This window comes from Thamnophis sirtalis, unplaced genomic scaffold, assembly GCF_051295495.1.
Source record: "Thamnophis sirtalis isolate CommonGarterSnake01/CBP01778 unplaced genomic scaffold, rThaSir2_p1.2 scaffold_3, whole genome shotgun sequence".
NCBI classification, from domain to species: domain Eukaryota; kingdom Metazoa; phylum Chordata; class Lepidosauria; order Squamata; family Natricidae; genus Thamnophis; species Thamnophis sirtalis.
In genome coordinates, this window is record NW_028261383.1 from 148,699,517 (window position 1) to 148,714,765 (window position 15,249).

The 15,249-nt window shown below is 41.2% G+C and overlaps 1 protein-coding gene across 4 annotated transcripts in view; it reads left to right on the forward strand.

The window, feature by feature from the left end:
- The window catches only part of LIMA1 (LIM domain and actin binding 1), a 64,038-nt gene that overhangs the window by 22,223 nt on the left and 26,566 nt on the right, over window positions 1-15,249 (forward strand). For 2 of the 4 annotated variants that reach the window (XM_087710373.1, XM_087710374.1), the window contains exons 3-4: window positions 731-776; window positions 7,818-8,279. In XM_087710373.1, the coding sequence (XP_087566499.1) occupies window positions 731-776; window positions 7,818-8,279 (508 nt within the window). The remainder of the gene's footprint in view (window positions 1-730; window positions 777-7,817; window positions 8,280-15,249) is intronic. The other 2 variants (XM_087710375.1, XM_087710376.1) reach the window with 1 other exon arrangement.

Consider the following 15,249-nt stretch of genomic DNA (forward strand, 5'->3'; position numbering starts at 1 on the left):
CAGCCTTTTCAGCCTGATCAGTAGTGACTCGCCTCTGGTTTATTATTATCTCACCTGCTGGTTTTAACTTGTTCTGCAATTGCTGCTTGGTATGTAAACGTGGAAAAAGTCATCTTGAAATAATTATCTGGCTTGAAGGCTTTTAATCGTTCCTCATCAGAGGCTTCCAAGAGCACCAGAAACTTCAAAAATTAAATAGCTTTAAATAATTATAGATAGCTAAGGCTATGGTGTAAATCAATTGCACAATGTATATCCTTGTTAATCTTTTACCACAAAATGTTATGCAATTTTTATTTATCTTTAAAGGATAAACGTTTGTTGGATTTTGTCTTACTTTATCAGAGTGAGCCATGAAGTATTAAGGCAGCTGGATTACAATTCTTTGCTTTCTGTGGATACATTTGCATATGGGCTGATCTGGCTGCATGAAATTAGCACTTTGCTTTTTGCAAAATGATCTGTAGCTGGTAAAAAGTGTGTATTATGCACATGTGGCCCTTTAAAATATTTATTTTGTTTAGTTTTGCATGGGATTTTCTTAGGTTTTTTAATAAGATCACATGTTTGTTCCCCTTTTCTACTAAACTGTGATATCAATTACTTATAGCTTGTTATTAAAATAATAATAATTAGTTGTTTCTTGAAATTTTGTATACATATCAATGAAAAGTTTAGTGGTTGAAATAAAAATGTTTTTGTCTATCTTTTGCCATCCTTTCCTGTAAAGGTACCAGAAGGCAGCTGAAGAAGCAGCTGCGGAGAAAAAAAAGAGTGTAAGTATTTTAAAATTGTTATGAATTCAGTAGTAGCACGACAACTTCATGACATCTCAGTTTTTTGATCCCCTCTAGCAGTTACTTTTGAATTTCCTCAAAAGATTTTCTCTTGTCTCCTCTTCCAATGCTGACTCTGAGAAATGTTCTTAGCCTTAGGCCTTAGTTTAGATCAGTGTTTCTCAACCTTGGCAACTTGAAGATGTCCGGACTTCAACTCCCAGAATTCCCCAGCCAGCGAATGCAGGGGTGGGGAACCACAGCCCTTTTATGCTGGCTCAGGAATTCTGGAAGTTGAAGCCCAGAGGTCATAAAAGGGCCGTGGTTCCCCACCCTGGTTTAGACTTTGCTATGACGCAGTTTCTTTTCTTCACACGAGGGTTGACTAATGAGAAAACCAAGTAAATTTCCTGACATTCAAAACGTCTGAGACGCTAACTTATTTGTCCTAAATTCAAAGCACACTGTTCAATTTTTATGCAGTTGTAATGCTAACTTTCAAATTTAGATGCAGGCTGTCTGCATAATTCTGCCTCTCTGCTTGTGTGTTAATTTTTCAGCTGATTCCTTATATTTATGTAAATAAGGTTGATTTTGGTTCTTGATTATATTTTAATCAGCAAAGTAGCAGTCTGAAGAGAGAAAAAAAGCTAACATGCCATTACTTTCCAAATAACATCTTTACTATTCCAAGTAATACTTTCCCGCTGTTCAGAGATTTTTTTGTTATCAGATACTGTTTCTGACTCAGAGCTTCAGTTCTGAAATGAGAACATCATAAATCCCACCTAAGCTTCCCCCCTCCCGCACATCTTGGAAAACTCCAGGACTAGAATTACAAATTAATATGATCAGAATATTGTAATCCTTCATTACTGTGGATTGTCCTTGAATTACAACCGTTTGTTTAATAAGAGTCCAGAATTACAATGGCCTCAGAAAGGGTGCTTTCCAGCTCATAAAGCACTTCCTGCTATCCCAAAACATTGAACAGTCATGTGATCATAATCTGGGTTCTTGGCAATCTATCTGCACTTATGATTGGTTGCCAAGCATGCCACAATTATGCAACCTTCTCAGTGGTGGGATTCAAAAAAAATTCACTACCGGTTGTGTGGGTGTGGTTTGGTAGGCGTGGCATGGATTGGTGGGCGTGGCAGGGGAAAGATACTGCAAAATCCCCATTTCCTCCCGATCAGCTGGGACTTGGGAGGCAGAGAATAGATGGGGGCGCGGCCAGTCAGAGGTGGTATTTACCGGTTCTTTGAACTACTCAAAATTTCCGCTACCGGTTCTTCAGAACTGATCAGAACCGTCTGAATCCCACCTCTGAACCTTCTCCAGAAAGTCAGTGGGGGAAACTAGCAAAGAAGAGTGCAAACAGCTTCTTCTTGTCTCTGTGGGTTGGCTGAAAGAGCTTCCTGCTAAGGGAAGCTGAACTCGTTTGGCAGGGTAGAGAAACAGAGCTGCAGTCGGATTCCTTCTGTGCACACAGAGGAGGTGAAATCCTTTGGCAGGCAGCTTTAAACCATCCCCAGAGACAAGAGGGTTCTAAAATCCAAACCCGGAGCTAAGTGGCAGCCTGGTAAAGTAAGGAATGCAGAGTGCCCCAGTCAGGTACAGAAGGCCCTGGAAAGCCAAGCACAGGCCACACACAAGTGTCTTTTTGCTCAGTGGCTGAAAATCCTATTTGGATTTTGGCAGGATTTTCAGGTCCTGAACAGAGCCTCCTATGATCTCTTCTATTTTCCTTAGCCACCCTGCAATCCTTACCTGGAACTCTACCTAACAATGCCTGAGATTGCTTAACAACCACAACCGAGAAACCAGGAAACCACCGCCTGGGCATCTTAATTAATGATGGCTTTGTTCAGTGACTAAGATTTTGGTCCCAATTGTGATCATGAGTCAAGGATTACCTGTGTGTTAATTGACTACAATCTCTCTCTATTTTGGTTCTAAACAAAGCAAACCACACTTTTTAAGCCTTTTATACACATATCCTTCTAGTGAAACCCACAAGAATAATATAAAGACACAGTAGCCAAATTCACAGATTGTACCAACCCATGGATCGCTTACACGTATTTAACCGAATAAGCCTCAGTTGACTGGGTGTGCCCAATGTGCTGCTGAGCCTAGGCTCATGCTGCTGTGTATCACATCCCTTTATAGACATTGCATTGCATGTTGGAAAGGAAGGACATCCAGAAATGCGTGTGGTGTTGGAGAATGAGAACAATAGCACCTTCCTTTGCCTCCTGCTCCAACATGAAGAAAGTTGGGAGAATGATCTGGTTTTAAGAATATTTGAAGTTGCTTCTGAATTGTCCTGATGTACAGACTATTCACTTCTCTAATCATTAACTCAAAATTTTGGAACAGGATATTTGACATAACAAAAGCATTTGCAAAAAAAGAAAGCTGTAGAACAGTCTTCCAGTGGCAGAAGATAGCCCAAGTTTTATTCTGGCATGCAAAGTTTGTACTTTTCATCTACATGCAGGTGTGAAGTCATTCTGCTTAGAATTTTTCCTAAATTTGCCTATGACAGTATAATTAAGTAGATACAAGGGTGGTTGTTGTTGTTTTGCCATGTTTTGCCTATGCTGGAAGCAGCATAATTAAAGTTATCCTTAGTGATTCTTCTTTTTAACTTGTGTTTTTCCTCTTAAATAGTCGCTAACTCATGACAGTTTTACCATAAAGTATAGATTCCCCTCACATATATGTGCTAGTCATTCCCGATTCTACTTTATCATAGGTGCGCTCTAATGCTATTTCGTAACCCTTCTGGTGGTGACTTCTTAAGAGGGTGGAATTAGCCTGGCACCTATTGGCCACTTGAGGCTGCTGCAGCCACGGCTTTTCCCAAGGCCAGGTTGTCTGCTTGTAGACCTGGTTTAAAAGGATCAGCCCAGCTAACACCCAACTGGCACCTGGAGGTCTGTGCAATATAGGGGAAGGCAGAGAAGCCTGTTCATTCTCTCCTGCTTTCTTTACATCCTCATCTCCACTCACTTAAACTCATATTTGAAGGGAGTCTAACTTACAGCTAGCTTGTAGAGGGAGGCAGTGTGGTGCAGCAACTTTCTCTCTGGTTTCAACACACAACTCCTTGTCTTCTCCCCAACTCTCATACTACGTTAAGGAGAGAAATTGGACCGGGAGGTATTTTCTCTGTTGTTGGTGCTGTTTGGTGGGAAGGAAGGGAAACAGAAGCAAAGGAATGAATGATGCATTCCTTTTCCTCAACTTGCCCCATGCACCATAAATGACCATTTAATAGCAGCAGAGATAAGAGAAAAAACAGCACTAGGTGTAGCAAATATTCAACCAAGTTAAGAACTTATGGATAATACTTTAACCAGCCATTGGAAAAATGGCCTTGGTGACAAATAATCTTCCTGCATGCCTGGTTCTGTTTCTGGGAACAAAACATGCCAGGAGGATTTTAGCTTTGTTTTCTAATTTATATTATACTAGCCGATAACCCGGCATTGCCTGGGTATTTATTTATAGGGGGGAAATGTCTGGACCAAATGTAATTTCTAATGTTGGATTTTCCCCCTTACCAGAGTGAGTCCCCTTGTAGAAGCCATTTTACAGCAGTACATTAGAAACCATTTTAAGGCACAACAGGCCATATCTTAACAGAACACACTGTTTTTCAAAACCCAGCCTGAAGATGGTGAGTGAAACCTTGCTGAAACGTTGCCAAGACAATCTCAATCTTACACAGGAAAAGACCCGAATACAACAAGACCAGCATGACCTGTGAAAATCACAGTGCCCCCAACCTTTTTGGCACCAGGGATTAGTTCAATGGAGAGAGTTTTTTTCCAGAACTGGAGGAAGCGTGGTTTTCATATGCTGTCTTCTGTATCCTGCAATGGGGCTTCGCCTTTTTGCACATGCCACGGACCAGTGCTGGTCCATTAACATAAGGAATTGTCAGCCAAACAGTATTCACTTACTATTAACTGTCTTGTCCTGTTTTGGGGTCCACTATAAATACATTTTTCATAAGTATAAGTAAATCATTAGCATTTCCTTGTGTTCCCTGTAGCCTTACAAATTTCGGCTGCAGAAATTTAGCCTTCCAAATTTCTGCTGCAGAGTATATTCCCAGGAACTGGGAATCAGGCTGAGTCAAGAATTTTGTGCAGTGAGAGCTTAGGTCACTCTTTGAAGCACAAAGCAGAATATATTGCAATTTTTGGATCACTGTCCTCAATCACTGCCTTCAAATTATATTTTCCAGTCCACAGATATGAGCCCATAGGCATCCATCAAAACAACTTGCATCCGAAACCTCTGATTATGAAGTCAGGCAATTAGTGTGGGCTGATCTTCTTTGAGAACTAGGACTGCATCCTCACAGGGAAAGCATCTTAGCTGGACTCAGTGTTTTAAAAACAGGAAGCAGAAACAGTCGCATTTCTGGACTGATCACCTCATCAAAGTCTTCAGATGCAGATTTTGAATTAATGGTGGAAGGGAAAGGAGAGGGAGGAGCAGCAGGGCAAAGAACAGCCCTGCTATGCAAGCAATGAGTTCTCTTCCCTCAGTCAGTTCTCTCAGTTTGAGAAACACCTGGGAAACGTAGAAGAAGCTGCTTCTGGTTAAAACCTTTGGCCTCTACAGCCAGAGGAAAATGGGGAAAAGTAACCTAAAACAGAGCTGGCTAAACAATTGAGCCCAAAATTTCTGTTAAGCGAATTTTGTCCCATTTTATGACCTTTCTCGCCAAGTCGTTAAATGGGTCACTGCAGTGAATCTGGCTTCCCCATTGACATTGCTTGTCGGAAGGCCACAAAAGGTGATCCACATGACCTCAGGAGACTCAACCGTCATAAATATGAGTCAGTTGCCAAGTGTCTGAATTTTGATCACATGACCATGGGGATGCCATTGTAACTTCAAACGGTCACTAAATGAACTGTTGTAAGTCAAGGACTACATGTGTATGGGATGGAGCATATAGAAAGCTACCATCATATCATTACACACACACTACACACACACACACACACACACAATATCTTTTTGGTGGTAAAGAAAAAAAAGACGGAAGCACAATGGAAAACCTGGCGACAAATGGAAGTTGACAACGTTTCCAACTCTGGTAAAAATTATATAAATTAAAAAAGGGACATTAGACAACAGATTTTTTGGTTATTAACTCTAGTCCTTGGAGTTTCTCTGTATTTAACCAGTGAAGTTACAATTGCCTCTGTAACACCCCTACTACTGTGTTCACTGAAGTGATTTCATTTAAATAGCTCTGAATTTAAACAGATTGCTGATTAAATATGCTGATTTTGGCATCCGTAATCTAATGTAGAGTACTGAATGTGGATACAGCTTTTGCTAATGTTTGACCTTATCCGTGCTTCTGATTCTGTTCTGTCTGCTCAGCATAACCTTCCAACCTTACTATGAGTATTTGTGTGCTGCCTGGAAACTGCTTATCCTCTGTTAGATGAAGTTTTGTTCTGGTGAGCTTGAGAACTCTCTGTCCTGCTTTTGATTGTTATCAAACTTGGCTTCCCCCCCCCTCCTCTTTTAGCATTCCTCATCTAATGTGTGACTCACTGTATTAAAGAGCTGACTCTTGGACCTGTGTCTGTTAGATAGCAATGCTGTTTGGCCAATGATTCTTTTGACGTACAAAATTGAATAGTAAACTGTGAGTCAGGTCAGCAGAGGCCACAAAAGTGAGCTTTGCATAGGGGCTTTTAAACAATGAATTCAAAGAGTGTCCAAGATGAGTCATAGTGTGCTGTACTGTTTATTCCAGATGCAACCGAATACTTTTTTGGAACCTGATTTTTCTATAAAAGCACTAACATTTACATTGCTTTATGTGGTTCTGTACCTCTTCTCCTCCCCCTCATTTTTTAAAAAAATTCTGACTCCCTGATCTTGCACTATTACTTTTCTCTGCAAATTTAAACCTGCTTGAAATGGAACAGAAAATGGATTATTTCTGAAAGTTACGTTCCCTTCTCACTGATTTGCAAGGTGGAACTTTGCAAATCAGTATAGCAAAGTAAGTATAGCAAACTAGGAAGATACAGGTTGCCAACCACTATGAATGGCTCACTTAGAAAAAATTGGGAAGAGGAGTTGCCCGTTAAGTAAGTAAAAAGCTTGTGTTAAAACAGGAATGGCACAATGTTTTCCAGGTCTACCTTAAATCTTTTAGACCCCTTTGATTTTTTAAAAATTATTTCTTCGGTGGTCCAAATCACAAGCCTTGTAAGGGTGTGATCCACCTTTAATAAATAGGTAAAAAGAAATAAAATTAATGGCTGGCACAGTTGGGAAGAAAATTACCAAAATATTATCAGCGAATGCTTATAAAGAACAGAGTGAGTGACAAGTTCACATCACCCCATTCCTAAGAGGTCCTTAAAAGGAGCGTGTATAAGCGCACCAGCGTGCCTACCGTCCCTGTCCTACTGTCTCCATTTATTCGTACCCATTTACTGTGTTCATATTTAAGTTCATACTTATGCCTGTTATCTTTTACATGTTTGACAAACTAAATAAAATAAAAGTTCCTTGAAAGATAAGCCTGTTTAAAAAAACCAGCTTGCTTGTTGGGTCTTCTTTGTCATCCTGTGGAGCAGATGGGAGGCAAGGGGTTCTTTTGACAGTAGCCATCTCATATGGCTTCCCACCTATTCTGGAAGCAGCCTGGGAGAAGGTGGGCTTTTGTTCCCTCCTTCCTTTGTGCCGAATGTTGAGGCAAAGAGGCTTGGTTCTAGCTCTCTCATTCAGTGGAGTCCCTTGCTTCCATATAAGGCCATCCTGCTTTCTCACTTCCTGCTTCAGCTCCTTTTTCCTTTCCCCCTCCCTTCTCCCCTTCCTTGCCCTGGATCCAGCCTTGCTCCATGTGGCACAGCTCTAACGATTCACAGCTGTCTGAAAGTGCCGTCCGCTCGGGCTTTTTGAACTTCCTTTCTTTCCTGGGGGAAGAACTGGGAGATAGCTTTTATAACCGGTCTCGCTTTCTTGTTTTGTTTTTTTTAGAGCATTGATCCACTTCCCCCTCATTTTAAAAGGGGGAACCTCAGCATCTTGAAGAAGAAGTGGGAAAATCCAAACTTGGGGACGGAAGTCCGGAAGGAAGCCGTGGAAAGCTGCCGTGCTGAGGTTAGGCAGAAGGCTGTCAGCCCTGGTGGTGGAACTGAAAGCGTCTCTGCTTCCCTAGCAGAAATTAACCAAACCTCAGGGATTAGTTCAAGATTGAGACTTCGGTCCTCTTCCAGATTGTTTGGCCGGTTCAGATATCCCAGTATTGGCAGCGAAGACGATAAAGCACAATCATCTCAGAGTGGGGAAATGGAAAATTGTCTTAGAGAATCCAGACAAGACATAGGAAAGCTGGAGACCAGTGAAATCCCAGAATCGTCAGGGAAAATAGAGAAGTTTAATGTTCCTCTAAGCAAACTAAAGATGATGTTTGAGAGGGGGGATGCGGTTCAAACAAAGGTAAGGAATGATTTGCTTCAGTTCTCCCTGGCTCTTGAAAAGAAAAGAAAAAATGGCAAAAAGGATGACTAAAATCTGCCGGCTGTCGGTATCTTTTATTTGTCCCATTGTCAAAAAATGTCCACCTTTTGTGGATAGCACAATAATTCTTTCCCACAATAATTCTTGCTCAAAGGAGAAGAGTTTGTGTGGCATAATGCAGGTTTTTTTTTTTAAGAATGCCAATAGCTGTTGCAAAAAGAAACCTAATTAATTGAGGTTAGCCTAATTGGGGTGTTGGCCCTATTGAAGCCTCCAAATAAATTGAGAAGTGTGCATGCATGGAATTGTGAAAAGAACATGGGGAATGTGTGTGTGCATGCACTTATATTGTGATTGCAGGGCAAACGTTCCTTGATTATTATTTTTTTGAGTTGTGGAAACTAATGTTTGAAGCAACAGTTTTTGCACTTTTTCTGTCTGCATCCTGGCAAATGTTTCTGTCTGCTGCTAAATCTTCTCACAGGAAGAAAGTGTGTGATGATAGGCTGAGAAATGCCTGTCTTCCACCAGTTTTGACTTGCAAATTCATGGGCCTTGCATTTTCCTACAAGTACTCTGAAATCTGATCCAGCATGTGGACTACAGACTGTATCCCTGGGGAAAATTGCAAATTGAGTAACAAGAAAATGAGTTGCATATGGTAGTGGCTTGAAGCACTCTTTGGTTGACTTTTCCCAGTTTCTTCATAGTTTCCCGTCAGTTTAGTCCCTTGTATGTGTTCCAAGTATATGCTGGAATATAAACAAGATATAGTTGTGATTTAGAATTCCTCAGGGCTTTGAAAAGGTGAATTACTTTGGAGTCAAGCTACATTTTGTAAATTAGATCTCCAAATCTAGGTTGCCACAGGAGCAGTTTATTTTACCTTAACTAGATACAGCCTGCTACGCTGATTGAGTGGTCCAATTAGATCTGAACATAACATGGATGAAATAGCTGGGTGTGTACAGGACATGTGGACACCTGATCTGTAGACATAGATTACTCACCTTAAACATGTTTCAAAATTTAATGTAGATACTGCCTGTATTGGTTCAAGGCCAAATTTAAAATCACTTAAGGTAGGAATATGCAACTTTTCCAGTTTTACTCAATCTTTCAGTTATTAAAAAAAAACTGGCCCATAGAGAAAATATTTCATGCTCTTTATAATTAGAAAGCTATTCTTAGCTATGGAGAAATGATCTTGCAGAAAGAATGTTTCAGCCTGAGGACATGATCTTTAGTTGCATATTTATGATAGTTTACATTTTAAAAAAATGTCATAAAAATTGTCCGTTGTAAAAGTGATATCCTAATAGATATGATTGTTGTGTAGTTTTGCATCACTGACAAATTAGTACTACAGAAAATATGTTATAGCAGCATATTTTGGATTTTTCAGATGCACAAAAGTTGTGATGGTAAACTAGATGGTATAGTAGCTAAACTTTAATCAATTTTGGGCAAAATCTTCTAAAATATATGTGCAATGGACAGAATTAATTTACTACAAGGCTCTGGAAACTTCAGATCAGGATTGGAATATATAATGCAGTTCCCATTGATTCATATGCCTGACGTGTCCCCAGTGTACCGACCTGATATGTTCAGAATCCACTAGATCAGGTGTCACCAACATTTCGGACCTCAGGGACCACTAAATTCATAATTTTAAATCCCACAGACCACTAATATGATCTGCCTAATGACCGGCTGGGTGGGCGTGGCTAGGTGGTCATGTGACTGGGTGAGCATGGCCAACTCAATGTCACTCAAGTCAAAGGATGCCTCGCCAGTGCCTCTATTCACCCCTCCAAGCCACTCCTTGCCTCCCCAGCCGGGCTCCTTAGGACCCCAGCAGGAAGCAGTTGTTGGAGCTAAGCAGCCACCATGAGAAAGAGTTGGCAAAACAGCTCCATTCAAATTAGATCTGACCAAGAAGGAGGCTCAGCAGAAGCACCTCACCGAGGACTATGAGCGTAGGCTTTCCAAGCAGATGGAAAACCTGTGGGAGTGTAAGGCCAGGTTCCAGCGCCTGGAGGCTCAGCAGGCTGAGATGGTCATCCAGTTCCAGGCCATGATGCTGTCCCACTAGAACAAGGTCCTCTGGCTCTTCACCACCAGCAGCGCTTCCCCCCAGCCTTCACCCAAAGCCCCACACCAGGAGCTGAAGCAGACCCCAAGTTGGAATTTCTGCCCCCCCTCTGCCCCGCGCAAAAAGACCCCGAAGGGGGAGACTCTCTGTAGCAACACAAATGTTCATTGCACATATTTGTGGACCCCTGATTTAGTGCAATATAAAAAATGCAAATAATTTTTCTGTGGACCACCAGTGGTCCACGGACTACCGGTTGGTGACCGCTGCACTAGAATACATATATGTTGCATATGGGTATTATATATTGGGTTATCCAATATCTGGGAGCAGATGACAGCATTACAGAAATACTGATCTCTCTGTCAATAAACTTAAGCCCATTAAGAATGTCTTATTAGCCTCATGTGCAGCAAATCCTGCAAAATGCAGATCCTGAGACCAAACACATACAAGGGAAGGATGTAGTCTGAGCAATTGAAGTATTGGAATACTTGGGGGACAGAGGAGAATCAATACCGTAGCGGTAAGAAAAGGACAGGAAGTGCCTCGTATATATTTGCTTTGTCCAGGATTAATACATAATAAGAATCGCAGATATTTTAGGCTGTGATAATCCTTACCTGATCTTACAACTAGGAAATGCTTGCTATTGAGTTAGAATTATTATCTTTAAAATAAGCTGACACATAGATTCACAGTGAACTTCCAGGAGCAAGAACTGATTGGGCATCAGCAGAAGTCAGTAGGGAAAAATTGGGGCCAAGGGAGAAGTCCTCCGAGGAGAAGAACGACAATTGATTGTTCAAAAGAATGTGCATAATATGTTCATTGGATTGTTTAATAACTATAATAATATTGCACAGCAGTAAGAAGTAAACCTCTTTATCTTGTTGAAATCTGCAAACAAAATCTGTTTTAAATGTTTTGCAGACAAGAACAAGAATCCCCCCTCCCCCAATTCTTCTATTTAAGGATTTTTAAAAATCATTTTGTTCATAAATGCAGGAGGGGTATATATAACCTGTCAAAATCTAATAGTTCGGATGTAGAGCTGAAGAGAAATTTGATATAAAATGAGGCTTTCTCTCCCTGTTCCTTAAGACTTAAGTTCTTTTTAAAGTTTAGGAGCTCCTCTGAAATTGCATAATAGAGAACGGCAGACAATAGTAGGAACGGAAAAAACTTGATTGGCGGCCTTGTACAAACTGAAATGCCTTTGTGCTCACACTAGATATTTCTGGATTCAACTGATTTGTATTATATTGATTGACTGACTATTAAATACAGAGGTGAAGGAAAGACTTGTAGAATTATGTGCTACGTGCTTTATGATAACGTCATTTCCTTTGCCTAAGACTTATTTGAAGACACACACAATATGGCTGTGCATGCAGCTTTTGAAAATGATTCAAAAGAAGTGCTTTGGATCTTGCCCAAGGCCAAGCCTCTTTGTACTTTTCTTAAAGCAAGCTTCTGGTTGCATTAATTTTAATGAGCATATTCCTTAAAGCAGTGGCATTTCTCTCCCTTTTGGACTTGTACAAGTTATGTGGTGGTCTTTGTGTGATGCTTTCAAGTAATTTTTGAAGCATGCATTGCACACAGTCCTAATAAACAATGTGGTCTTTCTTCAAAAGTTTGTCATTGGAAAGGCATTGCAGTAAGAGCCAGTGAATTGCAGTCAATGGTTGATATCATCTGGAGAGATCCAGCCCTACTTGTGGAAAATGCACTAGATAATGTTGCAGCAATCATTATCTTTCAAGCTGATTCTAGTTCCCAGACAGATGGTTATTATGCAAGCAACCTTTAGGTCCTGGAGTAAAGGCATATGTGTCTAATTAATATATATCTCTATCTCTCTACCTACCTACCTACCTACCTACCTACCTACCTACCTACCTACCTACCTACCTACCTACCTACCTACATATATATATATATATATATATATATATATATATATATATATATGACACATAAAATAAGTCTAATATTTTGTGTGTGTGTGTGTGTGTGTGTGTGTGTGTGTGTGTGTATCGTGTTTGTCCTGAAAATAAGGCCATGCCATATTTTTTGGATGGGCAAAAATATAAGCCCTCCCCTGAAAATAAGTCCCCTGGACAACCCTCCCCCCTCCAGCCAGGCAGAGCACCACTCACCAATGTAGCGATATCGCAAAGGCGTCAAGCCACGGGAGCCAGGGGGAGAAAGGTGCTCACATTGCTTAGTGCCTTCGGGATACCGCTAGGTTGTGCCCAGCTGGAGCGGGGGGTTGCCGGGCGGCTGGTCTCTTGCAATCAGGCTCCCAAACAGCCAGGCACAGCCTCAGGAACGAACGGCTCTGTCCCACCAGAGTCTTCCGGCAGCCGGCCCACAACCATAAGAGCGTACTCCCAGAGCAGCCGCTGCCAGAAGACTCGGCAGCCGATCTTCAGAGTTTGGAAGCAGGAAAAGAAGTTATGCTTGGAGCTCGGCGGTGGCGGTGCCCTGGCCCTGCAGAGAAATCTGGGCCACTGCATGGTGAGGGTGGGAGGCATGCAAGCTTTGGGTAGAACAGACGCTCGTGCAACCTCCCTTTCCAGCCAGGCAGACCGCCATGCACTGACCTAGAGGTATCCCGAATGTTCCAAGCCATGAAAAGCCTGCTAATTTGCAGAATGACTATAAAAATAGCCAGTAACAAAATAGCAATAACACTTAGACTTACACACTGCTTCTCAGTGCTTTATAGCCTTTTCTAAGCAGTTTACAGAGTCAGCCTATTGCCACCAACAATCTTGCGACCTCGGAAGGTTGGAAGGCTGAGTCAACCTTGAGCCAGTGAGGATCAAACACCTGGTAGAATTAGCCTGCAATACTGCATTCTAACCACTGCACCACCACTGCTATTAAAATACAGTATCTCAGAAGGCAAATGAGCCGCGGTGGTGCAGTGGTTAGAGTGCAGTACTGCAAGCTATTTCTGCTGCCTGCTGGCTGCCTGCAATTTGGCAGTTCAGTTCTCACCAGGCTCAAGGTTGACTCAGCCTTCCATCCTTCTGAGGTCGGTAAAATGAGGACCCAGATTGTTGGGGGCAATATGCTGACTGTGTAAACCGCTTAGAGAGGACTGTAAAGCACTGTAAAGCAGTATGTAAGTCTTATTGCTATTGCTTTGCAGAATGCTTTCTATCCACCCATTTAGACCTTTGTGCAGACCAAAGGCATTGCTGTAAACGTTATGTTGAAATCTGTTAGAGCATGCTAACTTACTTTCATTTAAAAAATATTTTTAAAAGTCTTGTGGAATGTTGGCCTTGATGGACCTTACTGAAGTCTTTGCAGGACCCAAGCTGATGACCCTGGTATTTAGAGAATGCCTTCTGAGTATTTATGTATTCACACATCTTACCCATTGATTCCTCTCCCCACTTTTGCTTCTTATGCATTTTGGTAATCCTAATATACCCTGATTGTAGTTCAAGCTCAAAGATCTGGATAAAGATTACCTTTCTGGTTCACTCAACCAATTATTATATTCATACTTTTAAACTACATTTTGCTGTATTAGTACCAACTCTGCAGTAATAAAATGTTTATATGCTGTTATATATCTTACACATAAGGACGCAGTGGCTCGGTGGCTAAGACACTGAGCTTGTCAATCAGAAGGTCCGCAGTTCAGCGGTTCGAATCCCTAGCACCACATAACGGAGTGAGCACCCTTTGCTTGTCCCAGCTTCTGCCAACCTAGCAGTTCGAAAGCACGTAAAAATGCAAGTAGAAAAATAGGGATACTTTTGTGGGAAGGTAACAGCGTTCCGTGCACTTTCAGCATTTAATCATGCCAGCCACATGACCACGGAGACGTCTTCAGACAGCTCTGGCTCTTCGGCTTTGAAACGGAGATGACCACCACCCCCTAGAGTTGGGAACAACTAGCACATATGTGCAAGGGGAACCTTTACCTTTATATCTTATACTAAGGATTGTTCTTAAATCATAGAATCTGAGACAGTTAGTAAATAAGTGTAAGAGCCTAAAAGCATCCCGGGGGGTTTCACTTTAGAATGTATCATCAACATTATGCTCAATGCAAGAACTCCAAGTGAGATGTATTAATTATGAGATTAATGATCATGCCCTATGCTAAGCACAATGCAGCAGCAATAATTAGATTAGAAAACCAACAAATTAATATTACCCCCAATACCGTAAACTCCCAGTGAGATGCATTAATTATGAGAATAGTGATCATGTCTTGTGCTAAGCACAATGCAGCAGCAATTATGAGATTAGAAAGCCAACAAATTGGAAAGAGATTAAGTTGGCAAAGGCTGTGAAAAGTGCCTAGAATAAAGAATATATGTAGTCCATTTCAATAACAATATGGCACATAGTGGATTCTTGAGATTGGGACACCTCATTGCTTTGAAAATTGTTAGAATCCCATTTTAATTCATTTCAATGGCCTGGTTTTTGAGAATGATGACAGAAGAGATGCTGACAAAGCTTCCAGCTCCAGTATTTCTTTCCAGGCACTGACTTTTTGAGGACTTTGGCCATTAACCAGATAATTATCTAGAGAGTGTAGAATAAGTTGAAGACTTTTGAGCAGTGATCTCTAAAGAGGAAGGCTTTACAAAGGTTTCATAAACTGGAACTAATTTGGTGCTAGACATTGGGATTCAGATTCAGAATAATTGCATACTTAATCGACCTTCCTCTGCTAAATGCCCCCCAGATATATTGGCAATGTCACATTGCTTGTAGACTATACAAACTGGTTTTAGCTCACTGAAGAGTGGAATGCAAATCGCTATTGATTCAGCTTCCAATCCCATTTAGCAGATCTGCAGTATGCTA